This window comes from Corvus moneduloides, chromosome 6 (genome assembly GCF_009650955.1).
Source record: "Corvus moneduloides isolate bCorMon1 chromosome 6, bCorMon1.pri, whole genome shotgun sequence".
NCBI classification, from domain to species: domain Eukaryota; kingdom Metazoa; phylum Chordata; class Aves; order Passeriformes; family Corvidae; genus Corvus; species Corvus moneduloides.
Genome location: NC_045481.1, coordinates 5,856,761 through 5,877,667, shown reverse-complemented (window position 1 = coordinate 5,877,667; position 20,907 = coordinate 5,856,761). Strand labels below are relative to the sequence as shown.

At 46.6% G+C, this 20,907-nt stretch overlaps 1 protein-coding gene across 3 annotated transcripts in view; it reads right to left on the bottom strand.

The window, feature by feature from the left end:
• PRKCH (protein kinase C eta) overlaps nt 1-20,907 on the bottom strand; it is a 113,871-nt gene that overhangs the window by 40,976 nt on the left and 51,988 nt on the right. For all 3 annotated transcript variants that reach the window (XM_032111591.1, XM_032111592.1, XM_032111593.1), the window contains 3 exons: nt 19,402-19,545; nt 18,479-18,652; nt 4,091-4,245 (listed from right to left, as the gene is read on the bottom strand). In XM_032111591.1, coding sequence (XP_031967482.1) covers nt 4,091-4,245; nt 18,479-18,652; nt 19,402-19,545 — 473 coding nt within the window. The remainder of the gene's footprint in view (nt 1-4,090; nt 4,246-18,478; nt 18,653-19,401; nt 19,546-20,907) is intronic.

Below are 20,907 nucleotides of genomic sequence, written 5' to 3'. Positions count from 1 at the left end.
GTCTTTGTTGTCCAACTCCACACCTCAGGCTGGCAAAACCACTGAAGTACAAGGTGCACAGCTGACACTGTGTATCAGTGTCCTGCACGCTGTATCATCTCTGCAGGTAGTGGAGGTGTGTTCTCAAGAGTGAGCCTCTCAGCCCAGGCATCCTACTAGCGAGACACATTTGCAGAGAGAGAGAAAAGTTTGTCTTAAAAGTTAAGGCCATACCACTAGGCTGGGCTGACTGCTTTATGTTGCCTTTAGAAAGGTCTTACTGTAATCTTACTGTAAACCTCAAAGCCCCCTCCTCCAAAAAAATCCAACTCCACAACAACCAAATTTAAGGAAATATTCGCCTTTGCCCTCAATACACAAGTAGGTGACCTTGGCATGTGGATCCATCCACTCCCAAAGCTGTACACCAGCCTACAACAAGGTTTGAATTTGAGGGCAGCAGGGCAGACCAGCCATTTTTACAGTAGTGCTACACAGAAGAAAATGCCCTGCTTTTGAAATAAACCCTTATAATCATCCACTATCCCTCTGCATTTTAGCAGGCTGTGAGTGGACCAGCTCCCTCGCACTGAGTAAGCCACTGTGCAGCCTAATTCTGCTCAGATACACTGCTTTGTTTTGTTTCTGGCATGCACAGAAGCCAAAATATGCTTCCCCTACCCTGGGAACTGCTGAACTGTAAAGTGAAAGTCTGCAAAAGCTGCCTCAAGAAAAACAGCACATACAGCCATTAGAAAAAATGACAAACCAACCTACCTATCTGCAACAGAACCCAGGACAGTCATTTCCTTTAGAAATAATCCTGGTGAAAGCAGCAGTGCACAAGTATCACCCTGTGAGCAAAGATTTTATTTACAATAACCACGATTATTACCTAATGTTTTCCTGGCAACAACCAGCATAAGCTGATCCCAAGTATGTCCTTGTCCTACTCCTCTGTGGTCAGGGGTGCACAATACACTGTGATGTGACATGTAAAGAGATTGTTTTCATGTCTGGATGCATTCTCCTGTATGATGGGATAAGGAACCCCACTGTACTTGCTGGGGTTTTTTTTCAGGAAGCAACTATAAATAGGTGCTGCTAAGTTGACAGCTAAACCTCAGCTCAGGGCAAGACAGAGACCTTTCCTTGATAAGGCCAGAAAGTTATCTCTCCTTTGTAGTGCTGCAATGAAGAGAAAAAAAATAAAGGTTTTTGAAACTGAAATCTCTCTTTTAAAGAGCCCCAAATACATACAATGTATGTTTATGGGACTCCTATTCTGGCCACAGTTTAGTAACAAAAAAGGAGTTTCCTCAAAATGAGGCGTAAACTCACTGAAAATTCCAGCTGAATCATGAAAACCATCCCATGAGGGCACCAATCCAGCTGTAACCCCAGTTTTAACATTAAAAGTCACCTATAACCAAAATGAATCATCTGCCTCAGGAACCCCATTCTCAGGGATTTACAGTAGCAATTGCAAAAATACTGCACTATAGCTATTTCAAATTGCTTGTGTGTGGCTGAAAAAGGAATCAGTGAACACCTGATTTTAGCAGCCACCAGCACCATCCTCCCAGGCCACAATGACAAGTTTCAGCTACTTCTTGATGAACTTTCAGTGCTGTCTCTCAAATCTCTCTGGCATTTCAAAGAAGAGAAAACTCAGCTTTTGGCAGTGCTTGTGGCAAATGCAACTTGACTTACCAGGAGAACACTCACTGCACTGGTAAATGCAGATTCTTTCCTGAACTGCTTAATCTTGAAGAGAGCAAGGAAAAACACAGCATTATTAAGTCAAGCCCAGAAGAAAAACAAATGACGCAGAGTATTCTAGGAGCTCTTTTCCTCCACTCACCCTTGAAATCCAGAAAGAAGAGACACCTTGAAGAGCTTGTGGCAAAACCCTTTCTGGTCAGGCTATTTCTGGTGTCTCTGCCCCCTGCTCCCGGCTTCCTAAGCAAGCACTCACATTCTGATCCTAAGATCTGATCCGAACTCTCTTACACAAGTGCAGTGATTCCATCCTGCACACTCTCCCAGAGCCTGGTGTTTGTGACCCCACAGAAGCAACCTCAGCTCAGTACAGCCCCAGCCAGCAGCTCTCTCCTCTTACATCTTCCAGAACCCCGACTAATTACAAGAAACCAAGTCACCCCCCTGCAGATCTGCCCCATGCAGCTGAAGCTGACTCCATAGCTTAACCAGTTTCTTAACAAGATCAAAGCCTGTGCAGTTGTTCGAGGAGCTTTTCAATTACTTCTCCAGTTTCTATCATGAAATACAGCAGCACTCGAAGAGTGCCAAAACCCAGAGGGATCAGTTACTCCTGCCCTGTGACAGGCAGCAGGCTGGGGCAGACAGGACAAGCTGTAAGCACATGGCATTACATTATGCACAGACCCAGTTTTGCTGCTGAATGATTGACAATAACTACTGGATGTCACTATTTTAAGGGTAATGTCATTTGTGTAATTATCTGGCAGGGTCTTTCCTCAGCGGCTGGCATTATTCACAAGGGAAGAATTAGACTGAAATCCAGCTGTAGAGTAAGGAGATTTGCTATTCCATACAGACAATCACTGTGCTTTAGGAGCTTGATACATAGGGTATATCATTAGTCATCTTCAGGCTCTCAGGACATGGAGAATATCAAAATGACACTCCTCTATTTCACTGTGCCATATATTTCACATGAGTTCATACTTAAAAATATTTTACTATTCTGTGTCCTCACCTGACCATCTGTTTCTTACTGGAGATCAAGGTAGGAAGAGACAGAGAAGCTGCCTTTGCTTGACTGATCCTACCATCTCACCATCAGATAGGAAAGTGCCCCTCGCACAGCCCCCAGCCCTTTGGCCACTTCAGCCCTCAGCTGCTCTGGTTTTAGTGAGTTCAAACCTGGGTTTATCTATCATGGGAGGATGCCCTACTTCCTGGGTTAAACTATGTAAACTCCCAAATCAGACAGCGTGTGACCCAACCCACAGAAATGGCACTAACAGAGCTGGACGGGATTGGGACTGGTCTCATCCTGCACCCAGCTCTGGATCCCAGCAGTACAACTGTAACCAAGCAGCAAAAGAGAATTGACATTATTCTTTGCAGTACTGGCATGCTGCAAGTGGGACTGAGCAGGGCTACAGCAGAGCATGCTCAAAAATGCGTGCTTTGCTGCTGGATTCCAGGTAACAGCATTCCAAAGAGAACAACTGTCTGCTCCTCTTCCCCAGTGCTTTGGGCACAAGGATGCCAGAGGTGTTCTGTGAAGTATGGCAGAAAGAAACCTTTCTGTACAACCAGACTGTGGCAGTGATGACACCTCTCTGCTCCATCCCAGAAGAGGCCCTGCTGTGCCCCTGGGGCATAAGGGAGGATGCTGGTCAAATGGTCATGCTGGCCAGGGATGGTTCTGCACAGCAGCCTGGCTCTGATCCACGCTGGCTGCTCTACGCCTTTATGCTTGAGCTGACAGGGGAGCGGTTCAGCAGCACAAAAAGGAAAAAATACAACCAAACTGACCCCGTGAGTACAGAAAAATGACAAATAACAAAGGAGAACTATGTATGGGAAGCAGCTTCCTGAGAACAGCCTTGAGACTTGGAGCGGAGGCTGACACATGGAGGCAATGATGCTCCCATCCTGTTCCAAACACAAAGATGCTAGACATGGACAGGAAGGAAAAACTCCTGCTGTAGGACCATGGCAGGAATGAAAAGACTTTTAGTGGCTGAGATGAGTGGCACTGAATAGGTATGTGAAATAGATAGGGTTTAAACAGGGAAGCAGAGGCTTTGGTGTGACCAGTACGCATTAGTCTTGAAATAACATGGCACACTGTGGCAAAAGCAACAGATCCTTACATTCACCTCCCAGAAAATCTGGGAAGGTTTAATCTAATGCCTGCCCAGAAATCTCACTCCCTCCTGGAAAGTGGTGCACCTTGGCCAATGTGCAGAAGGAATGTGGAGGTACTGTTATCCCAGCTGACAATTTGTTCCTGGCGGGCAGCAAGTGACACTTCTTTATTCAAGCAGAGAACTCCAGCTCTCATCTCAGCTGTGGGGTTCAGACAAAGGGAAGCAATGAATGCAGGGCTCACCGGTAAATGATGCCTCTTTCATGGAGAAACATGAGGGCTGAAATAATTTCTGCAGCGTAGAACCGGGCCCGATCTTCGTCGAAGCGCCGCGACTTCTGGATGTGGAACATCAAGTCCCCGCCGTTGACAAACTCCATCACAAAGAACAGGCGATCCTACACACAGGCAACCACAACAAACATGAACAGCATTAATCACATCCTTGGCCAGGCTTAGAAAAGTCTTAGTAAAACAATTATCTCTCAAACAAAAACAGATTAAGTAAACATGAGACTGTGTGTGGGGGGAAAGGCTGATTTTTTTCAGGGAAAATCAAGTCAATACTAGGAAGATCTGTTAGTACCTCCTTGCCCTGCACTCCTCCCAGAAGTTTTGACCCCAGTTGTGAAATCAATTCCTGTTCATATGTGGATTGGGCACGTCAGTAAGTATGTTCTCATCACTAAGCAACTCCCATTGGGTTTCCCTGAATTACCCTTAGCCTGAATCAGCAGGGAATGATAGCCCTTCATCAGTACTCTCTGAGCTCAGTGGCACAAGAGGAATCTGCAAAAAATCACTGACTCCCTAGTAAACATCTCAGACCTCTGGGAAAAGCTGCTCCATAACACAACATACATAATCAGAATGCAGCTTCACCACAACATTGTCTCGAGGATATCCCAACATTATTTCTGGAGAGTGTGGGCTGTTTTCCAGGATGGGATTTCCTGCCATACACTTGCATGGCAGCTGCTTTTTGGGCCCTCATGTTCCAGCTTTCCTCTGATTAGGAAATGATTCTATGCAGAGAACCTGCACAGAGACCTCTGCAGAGGTCTCTGGGCAGTAGAGGAACTGATAAGGATGAAGTGTAAATAAAATTTCTGCTGAGCAGAAAAGCAACCTGTTTGATAAAGTTCAGTTCATTAACCACAGCTGTTAGTCTCTGAGGTTTCTTTTTTGGCTTTGTTCTGGCTTTTGCAAAAGCCTGCAGATAGGGAGGCACTCGCTTAAGCTGTGTGCTCAACAGTGAGTACGGCTTTCACATGTGTTCACTTGACTGTGAGAGGAAGGACACAGAGAGATTTGGCACAAAAATAAACCCCGAAATTGTTGCAGTCTAGTTCAAAAATTTCTTTTAGCAATTGTTTCAGGACTTTCAGTATTTGTTGTTTCAGTTTTTCTCTGAGTAGCAGGAACAAGCAGATTGGAAAACAGGCATAGAATTCAACTGAGACCAGTCAGGCTTTTAATGGTAGTACATGCCTTTCTTTCCCACAAGCCCCTTCCCAGGTCTGATGTTAATTATCTACAAGCTACCTTTAAACCCTCTCTAAGTTTAAGAGGATAAGCATTGTCATGCTCCACTTTCTGGCAGTCAGCCAGCTTGAAATGACTACTGGTATTAACATCTTGAGATGCACACAGCAGAAGAAAAACAACCAGAAATTCCCTCATTTCTCAATGGAAATGAGCAGGAAAGCAAATGGCTTGTGACACATGAGGACAGCTTGCTTCGCATAGCCAACCTGGGCTCTGCCATGAAGCTCCTTCTGGGCTCCTTCTAGAAGGTAAAGATCATTAAATCATAGAATCATTTGAGTTGGAAAAGGCCTTTAGAGACCATCAACCACTAACCCAACTCTGGCGAAGCCCACCACTAAACCATGTCCCCAAGTGCCACACATCTACATGTCTTTCAAATACCTCCAGGGATGGGGACTCCACCACTGCCCTGGGCAGACTGTTCCAGGCAGCTTGACCATCCTTTCAGTGAAGAAATTGTTCCTAATATCCAACCTAAACTCTCCCTGGTGCAACTTCAGACCATTTCCTCTTGTCCTGTCCCTTGTTCCCTGGGAGCAGAGCCCGACCTCCACCTGGCTGCGCCCTCCTTTCAGGGAGTCGTAGAGAGCGAGAAGCTTCCCCCTGAGCCTCCTTTCCTCCAGGCTGAGCACCCCCAGTTGCTCCTCATCTTGTGCTCCAGACCCCTACCCAGCTCCACTGTCATTCCCTGGACACACTCAGCACCTCAATGTCCTTCCTGCAGTGAGGCACCCAAAACTGAACCCAGAATTTGAGGTGCAGCCTCACCATTGCTCCCAGCACTCTCACAACACTACTGCAGCACCAAGGCCATGTGTTGAATGCTATCTCCAGTCCATATAAACAACACCACCTCATTGTTTCACTCTGTCTTTATTAGAGGGCACCGAAAGACACCCGAGCTGGCTTGTCTGCAGCAGCAGTCTGAGCCAGAGCAGCATGGATATGCAAACCCACCAGCAGCCTTGGCTCTTCAGCCCACATCAGCCCTGTAATGCCACATCTTCACTGCAACTGGTTAAGCTCAGTCTGGCTGTCCTGTGCCTGCCTGTTCCTCCAGCTGCAGCACAGGCATCACCTCTGCCTCGCCAGTCAAGCTGGCTTTTACATCTCCTTGTTATTCTTTCCCACCTCCTTCCTTGCTGATCTCTCCACATGACACACACTTATCTAGCCCAGCTTGTCCAGGCATCTCCTCAAGCCCATACTTAAAAAAGAAATCCCTCTTGCCAGATCCCCAACAGGAAGCAATTTAATTTCCCAGCAGCCTGGTGAGGGATGGCGTGTGCATATTTATGTGATACATATGCCTGTATAAACATGCATGCACTTAGGTGAACACACATGGATTTTCTATTCTTTCCTTAAAGGTGACCTTCAGGGAAACAAAATTAACTCTTCCTATCTTAAAACATCTATGTCCAGCTTCTCCAGAGCAGGCAAAACTCCACAGCCCACCTCAGACTTCTGGTTGTACTCGTCTCCACTATGATGCTTACAGGAAGACACTACTTCTTTCTCAAATGTTCAGGTGAGCACCAAAACAGCTGATTTTGAAATTCACATCACTGCTGCCATGGAATTAGCAGCTTTTTGCTAAAAACTGCTCTTGCTTCAGACTAATTGCAAACCTGAGCAAGCATAACCACATGTGTTATACAGTCACACCCACCCATGGGCTCATTTCACTGGTCAAGCATAAATACAGAACTATGGGTTACTCAGCTTTTAAAACTTTTTTTTTTTAATTTAATTTTAAAGAAGTCCAGCTTATTGTCTGCCCACTTTCCTAACACTTAGAAAGCCCATGGGGCTGCTGAAGAAAAGAGCAGGATGGGTACTACAACCGGTTTATAATGCAGCATTTGTGCATTGGTCTGCTACATGCCTGGAAACAAGCATTAGGAAAATGAGCACTAATGACCATCCTTTGGGGAAAAGCATCTAAAAGCCAGGCAAGGCCTCCCATTTTTACTCTTAAGGAAGACCATCAGCTTGCTAAGCTGCAAAGACCAACCACTCCTCCAAGAATCATTAAGAAATAAAATAACCAGTAGTGTCCTATTAAAAAAAAAAAAAAGAGGTGGGAAAGGAAGGGGGGGAAGGAAAAGAGAAGAGGAGGGCTGCCGCTGCCACAGAGGGCAATGAAAAGAGAGGAAGAGAAGGAGGGAGAGGCAGGGAAGGGCAGGGGAAACAGGGGAGAAGAAAGAGGGAAAAAGAGGAAGGGAAAAAAAGAGGAAAGAAGAAAAAAAGAAAGAAGGCAATTTGCAGCTGGAAGAGTAAGACTGAGTAAATAACCTTAAAAGGGGCCAGGAAAAGTAAATCTTAAAACAGCAGATAGTTCAGACACTTGCAAATTTGACCTAAGAGTCAGTTATGTGTCTCCTTTCTTGGGGACCACCAGTGAGAATAAGGAGCAGTTGAATTGTTTTTCGACAGGGCCCAGTGCTGAACTCCTCACATGTGTATTTTTCTATTGTGCTTTGCCCAGAAGTCTCCCTGATCTGGTATCTCTGTTTGACGTGGTAAGAAAGGAGCATTTGAGTCAACAGGAAACAGTGACATGAAAGGCTTTGCAGCAAGTGGCAGCCGCAGGAGGAAATCACATTGCACCATTCCTGGACTGGGATCAAGATGAATAAAGTCTCAGAGCAATTGTTACTGTAAATTAAAGAAACACTTGAAGGAAACAAAATCCATGGGACCAGGCAGGGTAATTTCAAGGCTGGACTACACCTAGAGATTAATCCTATCAATTTTCATGCAAGAGAGCTGTCTCTTGTATTTTTCTTGGCTTTAAAAAAAAAATTATTTTTTTAATTTCAGTTTTCCATCCCTATTTGCTCCCTTATTAGCAGGGCAAAGGCTGTTGGAAGCACAGCAGTGGTTGACAGTACCTGTAAATACCCATAATATTCTTTCATTGTCTTAGGGGGTTTTGTGGGGCTTGAAGAAAGTCCCTGACTGCAAAAGCCACCAAGAAGGACAATCCACACACTGGTTACTGCCCCTTGCAAACACTGAAAACCATCTCAAGCATCACTTAAGCCCTTTGTCCTCACCAGCTCTACAAGCTGTTTTGGATCCTCATACCCTTCCCTCTTTGTCATCACAGGAGAAGAAAAAATATCCAGGTTTTATTAAAAGAGCATCCTTTCCCTCCAGTGTGATGGCCAACTTCTACCCTCTTCTACTCATAGCTGATGTCCATGTACAACCCACACAAGACCAAAGATCTCTGAAGACACTTGGGACCTTATCTCCAATCACAAGGGTCCAATTTACCCCCCTGAAAAATCAGCCTGGCTCAGGAATTCCACTTAGTTTGCATTTCATCTTTTTGGAAATAATTCATGCACACAACTCCTTAGAAAATCAGCTTTGGGTTCAATCTGAGTTCACTGAAGCCAAAGGGTCTCCCCAAGAAAACAGTCATTCTTCCCTGTTTTGGCAGTTAATGCTTTGCAGAGCAGAAGGCAGGCTTTCCAAATCATCCCCAAACAGAGACAGCTGTGTCACTGCTTCCCAGAGAAACTTTATTGTTTCCAAAAAGAGTAGCAGGGCTTAGGGAGCGTGCAAGCAAATTATTACAAGATAATTACAAAAGCTGGCAGGCTCTCTCAGTGTTCCCAATGTTCTCCCTTCGTGGTCCACAACCCCCACACAAAGCAAATCTGCCCTAGGTCTTGCTGGGAGCGAGCAAATAAACCGTGATTTCTCAGTACTGGGCTCCAGAAAGCCACATGTCCAACTCCCCAGCAGTGCAAGTGGCCATCTGTATCTGGGTCAAGGCACTGCAAAGCATAGGATCTGAAGGAGGAATAATAAACAGGTTTGTAACTGAGTATTTATCTTTGTAGGACTAACACAGCCATGCCCCACTCTTAGATGCTGCTCTGTGAGGAAATGCTTGTCCTCCATACCCAGCCCTCCACAGATTCTATGAATTCCTCTTGGGAATGCTTCCCCTCCCCCACTGTGGTCTTCAACATCTTCATGAGGGGAAGCAGAGGGGCAGGCTCTGATCTCTTCTCTGGTGCCTAGTGACAGGATGCAAGGGAATGGCCTGAAGTTTTGTCACGGGAGGTTTAGGTTGGCTATTAGGAAAAGTGTCTTCACCCAGAGGGTGTCTGGACACTGGAACAGGCTCCCCAGGGCACCAAGCCTGGCAGAGCTCAAGGAGGGTGTGGACAATGCTCTCAGGCACAGAGCTGTTCTGTGCAGGGCCAGGAGTTGGACTCAATGATCCTGATTGGGTCCCTTCCAACTCAGCATATTCTATGATTTCATACCCAGCCCCTCACAGAATCCACAGATTCTATGAATTCCTGTTGGGAATGCTTCCCCCCAGTATCCTGCCCCTGAACCAAGGTACCACCCTCATGAGCTGCCTGCTGCTCCTAGCTCTGGGGGTTAAGGAAGGCAGATGTCCAGGGGCCTTACACATGGTTTCAAATCCAGGGAGGATCACAGGTGTCCTGTGAACAGGCTCACCATGAAGCAGTCACGACAACAACTCTTTTACAAACACGTCTGTGAGCACAGGAGCAGATCTAATGAGCTCAGCCCCAAATTTCCAGACAAAGCCACTCTCGCCTGACTGCAACGGAGCAAGGCAGTGACTGATGTCAGGTAAAGATTTGGCCCTTTGATTTCAAATCACAGCAACTACATCAAGGAACACCTCTGCCCCGTGCTGGCTCAGCTGGAAGCCCATTCACATTATAGGTGATGGCCATGGCATGGCCCAGGACTCCCAAGCAGAGAGGCAGCAGGTTTTACAGCCATTTGCTTGCCAAGCAGGGCTGCTCTGTGGGCTGTTCTTCCTCCCTGCTTCAGTGGCCGTGGAAGTGCCCGCCAGTCCCAGGAACCACTTCTGCCTCAGGGAACCAAGCCACAGACAGCACATCCAGCCCTGAGGCTACCCAGATGAGGGGATCACTGTGTGATGCAGCTGAAAGGCTGAGAAGGGGAAGGTTTCTTTCTTCTGCTGGTTTTGGGTGGTTTTTCAAGCTAGAAGGAGGTGCAGTGAAAATTAAGCCAACTCAGAATGGGCATAAGCTGCATGTGGTGTCTCTTCCAGGCTGGGCAGCTGGTGAACACAGTTCTGAGAATCTCAGGTCACTTCCCTACTCCAGGCTCGTTTTTAGCTCCTTTCATAGTCACCAGCCACCGTCACAACCACATAAATGGGGCAGTTATCCTTGGTTATCACCCCACCACACTCTGCTCTCTGACGCTGCTGACAGTGGGCACCATGAGGCTCCCTGTGGGGCCACTGCAACAAGGCACATACACATTGCCCAGAGAATCATAAACCGGCTCTTGCCATTTGCATAAATAAAATCTGCAGGGTCCCTCAGGGTAAAGGCAGCCCTGGCACCCGGGTGCACAGTGCAGCATCAACGCTGAGCTCATTCCAGAGGAGCTCAACAACAACCACAAACCAGGGCTAGCTGAGGGGAGTTGTGGGTTCCCACTTGCCCCAGGGAAAAAAAACCCAAAACTAAACAAAAACCCCAAATCTGACTGTATCCTCCAAATTCCTGTCCCTATTTTCTTAACCACTTGGCTGAAATTTCAAGCTCATACGCTGGAGAGTTTTTGTAACAGGCAAATTCAGTCATTTGTCTGGAACAATGCTTCTTCTGGGGTATTCAAGTGAACCATACACACATCCTTCCTCCTCATCCCCTCCCTGCAAGACAGCCTAATTCACAGCAGCATTACACTATTAGCTCATCTTTTCACTAGAAACTTTCACACAGCGTATGTGCAAAAGGATGATCATTATCTTGTTCACCTGTGTGTGTTCCATTTGAAACAAGACCAGACCCGAAATAGAAAAAAAAAAAAATCAAAACTCAGGTAAGTCAACCAATTATGTGAAAAAAAATGTCTGTTTTTTTAATCCCAACTAAAAAAAAGGACACTTGGAGCATCATTAAAATAAGATATTACAAGGATAAAAAACAAATTGAAAGAAGAAGCAAAACAAAATCTTCCCCTCCAGACCTTTTAAAATGGTACAGAAAACTACATAAACACTTCTTCCCACCTGAAAGATTAAAAAAATTCAAAGGACTGGCTGAACTTAGAGGGGAATAAATTGAGAAATAAGGAACTCGAGTGTATGACTGTAGACATTACCTGTTAATCAAAGATTTATAGGACATCTGCACCCCTCAGCTGGCTGCTCGCATCTTGGTGTCTCAGAAGAGAATAACCCTATAAATACCATGCTTTTTTTACACCCTTCAGTTCAAAAAGGCTACTGAAATTGGTGTTTTCAGTTTAGAGTGACCAACCTGCAATAGCTCTTCCCATTTTACAAAATACTGAGCTCTGCACTATCTGCTGGCTCAGGCAGGGCTAGGGAAGGCTAGAGACCTCTATGAGCTCAGCCAAAGGTCTTCACAAAAATTAAGAGTGCCAAAACACCCCCAAAGCCACTTGGAAACAGCTTGCTGTGAGGGTGTGTAAATCACCTTCTCACCTTAAACATCACCTGGAAAGCAATATGGATTCAAAGAGACTGAAAGCTAAAGCACCACTGGCTCACACCTCAGTTAGTTACCTCTTCTATGAGCTTAGATTGCCTTTGTTTTTTCTTCCTCTTCCTCCTCAATACTGACTGGCACCTGCTTGCTCAGGCTGCTTCAGAGCTGCTTCCATTTTGATCCCCTTTTATGCTGCAACTTCCTTGATTTTAAGGCCAAAAAATACTACTTTCACATACTGTGGCTAACCATAGGCAACACACTTGGCTACCCTTGCACTGAGCTTGATGACTTGTCCAAGCTACACTCTCTTCCCTAAGCCACTGCAGATGGAGACAGGCATTTATTTCAGCTTCATGAAAATGCAAATATCCAAAGTCCCTCAACCATCTGGGGTCAGAAAGTTACTCTGGGGAACTACGACACGACGATGGCAGCTGACCCTTCCAACCCTCCAGCTCATGTTTTCACCTCAGCTCACATCACCTCAGTGTGCAGCCCAAGTGTGGACGCCCAGCAAAGTTCACAGATTAGAGTCAGAAATGTCAGTCTGATCTTGTTTCACCTCCTGCCTGCAAAAAAAACCCCAGCCTCGAATGTTCCTGCAACAAAGTCACCACTGCAAGGTGTCACTGCACACATCAGAAAAAGCAGAGCCTTTCCGAGCAGGCTGCGGAGGCCTGGCACGTCTGGTTCACTGACAACTGGAACCAGTGTGCCAGCAAACACATCAGGGGTTTTTGGTGGATGTGAACACTGTCAAACCACAAAAAGATGCACTTTTGGCCAGCCTGCTTTTATGCTGTGCTAGACGGGACGAGAGCCAGAGGAAAGCAGAAATTGGCTGTCCCTGCTGTGGTCACAAAGCCAACATGAGGGCACCGCGGTGCATACACCTGCAGGAGCTGCACTGGCGAGTGAAGGTGGGAGAGGAAATTCCCCTGTACCTCCTTGTCAAAAAAACCCCAAAAACCAACCCACCACCCCAGGTAAAGCATAACTCAAGCTCCTTCAAGCCTTACTTGCAGAGCCTTCCAGCAGAGTGGTTTGGGGCTAACATGGGTCTCAACTCTCAAGAATAGAAGTCTCAGTGCTTGCAGAAAAGCATCCAAGATGTGTATTTGGCTGTCACGTGAATGCATGCACAGAGTTGTGCCTCCACGACATGCCACAGAGGGAATGCTGGGGGTTCAGAGCCTGGGAGTGGATCAAAGCCATCCTCTCTGCTCCTTCTCAGTGCCTTGCAAAGAGAACATCAAAGAGGCCTCACTAATTCCTGAATGCCCACCAGCACACTCCAAAGTCTGTGTCAGGGCACTTCCTCATCTCCCAGAGCCCCAGGAAAGCTGTCACTGCCACTCCAGCCTCCCTCACCTCCAGCACACCGTGCTCTGCCCTGTGCTCTACCCACCTGGTGACACTAGAGTCACTGGTGGACAACCAGGATGATGCTGATGATCCCCTGGAGGGACCATGACAGAGGACTCCCCTGGACAAACAAGGGCACTTAGGCTTCCCTTGTGGCACCTGGGGGCAAGGGGTGGGTGAGCTGCCACCTCTCAGTCCCACCACTTTGGCTCGTGGGCCCTCACTTGAAAATGATGTCCCTGTTGAGGGCTCCAGGTCAGCTCTAACACTTCTGGGAGGTGAAATACAGGCTCATCTCTCTAAACAATTAGGTGACCCTTGACAAGATGCCCACGCTGACCCTGGCAGAACTGCCTGAGTGTCCCAAGAGCCAGTGGAGATGTGGAGAAACCTTCCTCTTCCATGTTGATCAGCCTGCAGCCAGTAAAGGGGACAAAAAAACTGCATGCCAAACAGCAGGCTGTCCTTGTAAAATGGGACCAGTTCCATGATTATACTGTCCTGGAGTCCCAGGCCAGTCCCGCCTGGCTTAAATAGCACCCTGCTCATTATTATCTTGAAGGATGCTCGTTATAGAAAAATCACATCCCTCTGCCAAGTTCTCGTGTCCCACTATTTTTGGAACAATAGGGGCATGCTCTGAGCCTCAGCAACTGTCAGCAGAGCCAGAGGGAAAGCAAATCCATATAACGATCAGGCTGGCTGACGGGGATAGTGCTGGGAACAGCATCGCCTGGGGGACAGTCCCCTGGAAGGACTCTTTGGTTATGAGAAAAGGGATAAGGGCAATAAACATAAAACCCAGAAGCTATTCGACACTATTTGCATGGGAAGCTGATCTCTCCCAGCCCTCTTCATTCTCATGCATATGAGTGGAGACAAAAGGATTTAAAAGCAAACCACCTGTGCAGGAAGGATGGCTCCTAAACCCCAAAGAAGACAGGACCTACTTACCGCAAGCTGATTTTAATTAAAACATTCCAGGATTCACATTCCCCAGGATCACATTCCTGACTTATTTATTTATATATATAGCCTCTTTCACCCCTTCTAGGACAGTACTGTTGAAGTGTTGGATGACACCAGTGTCAGGTAAAAGGAAACAAACACTTTTTGGTGCTTGTGACCCCTAATTCAGGATCCGTGATTATCCTCAGGTCCCAGCACCTGTCAGCAACTCACAGATTACTGAAGAGGAAGCATAATCCTCTCTGACACTAAAGAATTATTCTAAGGCCCTAGAAAAAAGCAGAGTTAAATGGCTTAGGCAAGGTGGAAAGCTCCCAAGGCAAGGCCTTCAATTAAAAAAAAGTTTAAAATTTTAAAAAACAGAGATATGGTGAGCAAGGAAGACCTCCCACAGATGCAGCTGGAGCAGGACTTTAATTACCCCCCTGCAATGGAGCAGTTGGACTCTTTCCTTGCCTTTCACAGGAAAGGAATCCGGAGGTGCAAGTCCAAAACTGCCTAGCCCAGTGCTGGGCACACAGATGGCTACATCCAGCCTCTGCCAGCCTGCTGAGCTGCTGCTATTTCATCTTTAGGCTCTGAAAAGTGTGACCCACACCAGGCAGAGCTAGCCCTTGCAGCTCCTACCACCTAGTGGCTGCAGGATTCAGCCCTGATGGAGCGAGGAGGAGGTCAGGCAGCCTCAGCCCACCCTGGGCAAACAAAGCCACCCTTGCTGGCAGGCATCACTTACGCTGCAGCTGAGACTAAAGCAGGGTCACACTGAGCACAGAGGCAGCACAAGAGAACAGAAAACCTTTCTGAAAACCGTCAGTGGCTAATGTAAGCTCAGAAAAACCTCAGCCAGCTCTAAAACAGGCAAGCAGAAGCAGCAGCAGTATAGATGAACTCAGGTAATGCATTGCTGTTTCGGGTACTTGTGCCTGCTCAGCTAATCGTAGAATCACAGAATGGTTTGGGTTGGAAGAGATGCTAAAGGTCATCTAGTTACAACCCTCCTCTCTTGTACAGGGACACCTTTCACTAGACGAGGTTGCTCTGAGCTTCATCCAGCCTGGCCTTGAACACTTCCAGGGATGGGCATCCCTGGAAGAATGGTGCATTCCTGGCACCAGATGACATCACAGCGTGCAGAACAGACATGTCCCAGGCTGTTAAAGTCACCCTCAGGCTCCTTAAGCCAGGGGAAGAGTTTGCTGGTTTGGGTGGGATATTATAAAAGAACCAGAATTCAATCTGCTCTGGATCCAGCCAAATCCTCAGAACCCATAAGTGTGCTGTCCTCATACTGCAGCAGCATCTCAGGCACTTCCAAGAGCCTTCCTTTTGAGTTTCCATGATTTCTTCTTGAACTGGGAGAGGTGAGGCCATAACTGGACACCCCTGTTCTAGGTGCAGCCTCGCCAGTGCCGGGAAGAAGGGATAATGACTCTCCCGAGCTCCTGAAGCAGCCCAGTCCATAATTTAGCTCACGTTCTATGGGGCTTCACTGCTGGCTCATACTGAGCCTGGCACCTACCATAAGCTCTGTCTGCCCTCCAGCTGGGCTACTGCTCTGCCAGTCAGTCCCAGCTTGTCCTGACCTATGGGATCAGGCTCTGACTTGGCCTTGACAAATGGTAGGAGGCCTCAAAACAGCTAGTTCTTGAAAAATTACTAAAGGCAGTAATAACATAGGTCATTATGTATCCAGGATCTCCATGGCAGCCGGGAGCTGTGCTTTGTTTTTTATAACATGAACCATTAATACCACATTTTAAGAGTCTGGGCTGTAACTGTGATACATGTGATGTGGTTTCCATGTAATTGCAAACTGGGTATTTGTGCTACCGTGCCCCCAGTCCATAGCTTTTTAAATATGGCTGCAGGATGACATTTTGAATAAGTGGTTACTCTTTTTATATATATAATGGTTTATATATATATAAAAATATATATAAATATATAAATATATATATATATCTTTTTCTGCCAAGGTCTTGTTAATGGAGGGGATATCCCCATGCCATACAAAAAATAAACAGAAATCCCAAGTTTGTATCAGCCTGGTTAAGACCTCGTGGAAGGATTGGGTCCAGTGAATACCCTGGGGTTGCAATCATTTCTCTACTATAGCAAAGGGGTTTAATTGTGCTTTTGTAAGCAATTTAAATCTGGTTATTCTGGATTGAAGTGGGTGTCACTGAGTGCAGACCATGGGCAAAAGATGTTATGAATCATCTGCACTTTTTTTGCAAACACTTCCCTTTTTGGTGTTGTTTATCATCAGAGGGGAAGTGGTTTTCTGTTACAGACAATCTAGACAATGAAGCAAAGTGGGATTCAAGTAAAAGAGGAACCCAGGAAAGACTGGAAATAGCAGGGTCCTGCTATACAAGCACCACTCCCTTGGTACCATTTCAAGGACTGACCAGCTCTGTGCTCAGGGCACCAAGGGCTGAGGGGTTCTTCCCTCTGCTCCTCTGATGACAAGCTGGTCCAGAAATTCCTGTTCCAGGCTGCTCTACTGTTTAGCAACCTCCTTTTTATTTCCAGTCTAACTGTACCCATGGCCAGTCTAGACTCCTTTAATCTTAGCCAGCATCTTGACAGCTTTGTTTCCCTCCTCAGTGTTTGACATCTGCAGACATCGATCAGATCCTCTTTTTACCTACAATTTGCTAGTCTAAACAAGCTGAGTTCTCCCCTTTTCTTCCTCTTTGCAAAAGACTCTGCAATTACTTCACCAGTCCAGAAGACTCTGCCTGCACCCACAGCAGATTGCGTTCAATTTTTTTTGAACATGACAAACAGCGCTCACACAGTGACCTTGAGTCTTCCCCAAGTTCAAGGGAAACACTCTACACAGCTCAGGAGCACATTTGCTGTTTTCACATCTACACTGCAAATTCAGTCAGCAAAGCCATAGCAAAGGCCATAGCAACGAGTGGCAAAACCCACATTTGACCTCAAACAGAACACATCAATACTGAACATTTCCAATACTTCAGGAAAGTCATTACAACTTGAAATACCATGAAATAAAAGTTTCCTTGGTTACTAGTGACAACGGTGAGCTATAAGTTTCATTTCTGCTATACAGCACAGCTGCTCTGTGAACCATGTGAGCTGTGTATTAATAAAACCCAACACAAACCATTCAATTTCAATTATGTGAGTCTACCCAAGGGCTCCACCCTAAATGAGCACAGTTCTTCACCTCCAGAGCTGGCTGTTGCATCACCCCAGTGAAAAGAGAAATGGGTGGGTGGCTGAATACATTTGTCTGCTTTTTTTTGTTTGTTTTTTTTTTTTTGAAGTATTTTGGGTTTATGTAGGAGGAGAAAAGCTACAATTAAAAGGGCAAGTTTCTCCTGCCTCTTGTAAGAGGAAAACAAGCTCTACTGCCCCATAGCAAAGAAAAAAATGCAACTGGAAAAGAGCCCAGGCAGTTTTGAAGATCTACACTGCAGAAAATGCTTTGGTCCTAAAAAAAGCTTAGCTGAGGGACTCCCAAATTCACCTTGTGGCCACTGCCTCCATCTCAGACACTCCCTCCTCCACCACCCACACCAGCAAGAGGCTTCCAGCCACCAGCTCACACCAAATGAGGCTCCCAGCCAGGCACTCAGCCCACGTGCTGTCCTCCACTGAGGTACACAGGGCACAAGGGACAGCAATGCTGCCAATTTGTCTTCCCTACACAAAAAGAAATACCAACTGCACACAGATCTGACTCAGTGTCCACCCATGTCAGGCAGACCCTTTCCAGGAACCCCAGAAGGATCTTTCATTCATTTCTGAGCAGTCTACAAAGGCTGGCAGAGACAGGAACCTCTGGTTCCAAGTACAAATCTTTAAGTTTGCAGAAAACTCAATGCAAATACAGTCCAGCTAAAAATTCAGGCAGCAACAGAGCAGAGCCTGAGATCCCAGAGCAACCAGAGGACACTACAGATGTGTAGACATTTGCACTTGGAAACATTCAATGGAACAGAGATGTTTCTAGGGAAGACACAAAGAAAGGCTTTGTGCCTTACCAATTTGCTAGGGAGCTTAGAAAAAGCCAGGATTTTGTTTGCCAAATGCCCAGCAGATGTTAGAGGTGGAATATAGCAGAGCGCTCTGTTCATCCTCAAGCAGAGAGGCTTCTCCTGGGTCTGAAGTGGACATTTGTAACAGGTCAGCAGCCAAATACACAACAGGGTTCCTCATGCCAGCCAGTGTCAGGAGGAAGGCTGGCCTCTGCCTGGGCTATACTTACAGGAGTCTGGAAGCAACAGTAGAGCTTGGTGAGGAAGGGGTGGTTCCTTGCTAAGGAGAGGATGCGTTTCTCGGTCATGGTGCACTCAACATCGTCATCCTGCAGAATGACATCCTTCTTCAGCACCTTCACTGCATAGAGCTGCCCACTCTCTTTCATCTTGGCAAGCATCACCTAAACCAAAAGCGAGTGTGAATGGCAAGGGCTGAGCCCTCTGAGCAGCACAGAGCCTCTCACACCTTCCCAGGCTATAAAGGTCAGTTATCTCATGACCAGGCTTGTGGACCAAAGTGAGTCAGCCTGTGAGCATGGGCATCAGTGTATAATCAATGACACACACTACTGCCTGCAGCAGGCTGCTCTGGACAGAAATACCCACACACGCTGCTCCTGTCTGGCACACAGCTGGCTGACAAAGGTCACCCACTGTGCCAGCACACACTGCCTGGGCAGGGACACTCATCCCACCTCCCTCCTCAGATTTAAAACTCAAACACACTCTTTCACATCAGCTTCATGGCAGAGAAGCAAAACCCCCATCTCACCACATTTGAAACCACTGCCTTGTTGCCTTTAAAGGAAAAGTCTTTACATGCTCCAAAAAATACTGCCCAAACGAGTGTTAACACACACATTTGCAGCTCCTGGTATAGGCCCTGGCATGCAGCTGTTCCTTCAGGTACTAACTTCTTTTCTGTGATATCCAATTCCTCACTTTGCTGTCAGCTTTCTTTCTCTTCCTTTTTCTCCTTGTTCTCTGTAACCAACTTTGTTGCACAAAGGAAGTACTGCTTAGTACTTGCTCTGGAGTACCACCGGACAGCCTGTGAAGTGATTTCATGTTATGAAATCACTTCACCTACCTTGGGGCTTCTTAAATAAGGAATGTGGTTTCACACAAAATAGCCACGAATAATTCTCACCTTTCCAAAGCTTCCCTTTCCCAATACACGAAGGAAGGTTAAGTCTTTGATCCCAAGTTTGCTTGCTGAACTTTCACTAATGTTGTTGCCATCCTTCAGGCTGCCTTTTCCTTGATGTTTCAATGAAGATCTCGAAACCAGTTTCTGTGGAAGAAAGCAAAGAAGCGTCAGTCTGTGTAGAAATTGTACTTCTTCCTCAGAGGTGCTCACAGGTGATCAACCCACCAACCACGGCATTTGGGGCCTGTTCTGGGGCACTTTACGGCTACTGGGACAGGAAGTGTGTTGGTAGCATCACACAGCTGCCACATGTGGCTGGCCAAAGCTGGCACTGCTCAGGGCTGTGCTGACACGTCAACACCAGCTCTGGTGACCTGGGCATTTCAGGTTGTAAACCCACTGCCCAGCACATGACAGATGATCACAGAACAAGCTGAGTTGGAAGGGACCCACAAGGATCATCGAGCCCAACTCCAGGCCCGGCACAGGACCATCCCCAAGAGTTGAGAGGCAAGGTTGACTCTCTCCATCCTCACTCCCCACAAAAAAAAAAGAGAATGAGTGGGGGAATCCAAGTCTTCTATTTACCAGGAAAGTAAGGAGGACTGCATAAATTCTGCAATAGGCAAAGTGCTGGTGAGATCTCAAACCCTGGCAGAGAATTTCATCTGAATTTCTTAGGTTTCTACATGATTTTTAGACTCTTACTCAAAGCCCAGTTCAGTGGGATCCCAACTTCAAAACGTTTCTTTTCCACATCTGGGCTGCTGGTTTCCTCCACTGCTCCAAATTCAATGGAAAGCTGTTCATTCCCACGCCAGCAGTGAGGTGCTGCATATTCAGGAGTTGTACCAGTATTAGCACACATTTCCAGAGCTCGTAATTTTGAAGTACACAAAGATCAAGCCAACCTCCAGTGCCCTCTGCTCACAGCTCTCCAGGTATGCATGTGCATACAAACGAGCACTTCTATTCAGTTTACTGGTCTAAACGAAGCCACACGGACTTCATGAGCTCCATCTTGTGACTACTTTGGTGTACAGCAAAGTTCCTCCTGCACAGGAGACTCGTCACCATGGGCAAGGAACCAAGAGCAGCCACAGAGGCACAGAATGGTTTGTGTTGGAATGAACCTTCAAGAGCATTTAGTTCCAAATCCCTAACATGCAGGGACACCTTTCACTAGACCAGCTTGCTCAAAACCCCATCCAACCTGACCTTGAACACTTCCAGGGATGGGGCATCCACAGCTTCTCTGGGCAACCAGTGGCAGGGCCTCACCAGCCCCACAGCAAAGGATTTCTTCCTAACATATTATCTAAATCCACCCTCGTTCAGCTTAAAGCCATTCAGGGCTGTCCATACAGCACAGTCCAAACATTTCCTAGACTCTTTAGCTCACAAATAACAAGAAGAGATCGTTAAACACCAAGCACAGATTTTTATTTTTTTTTCTGTTTTCATCTCCTTTTGATGTGCAGATGATGCAACAACAAGCGTTAACAA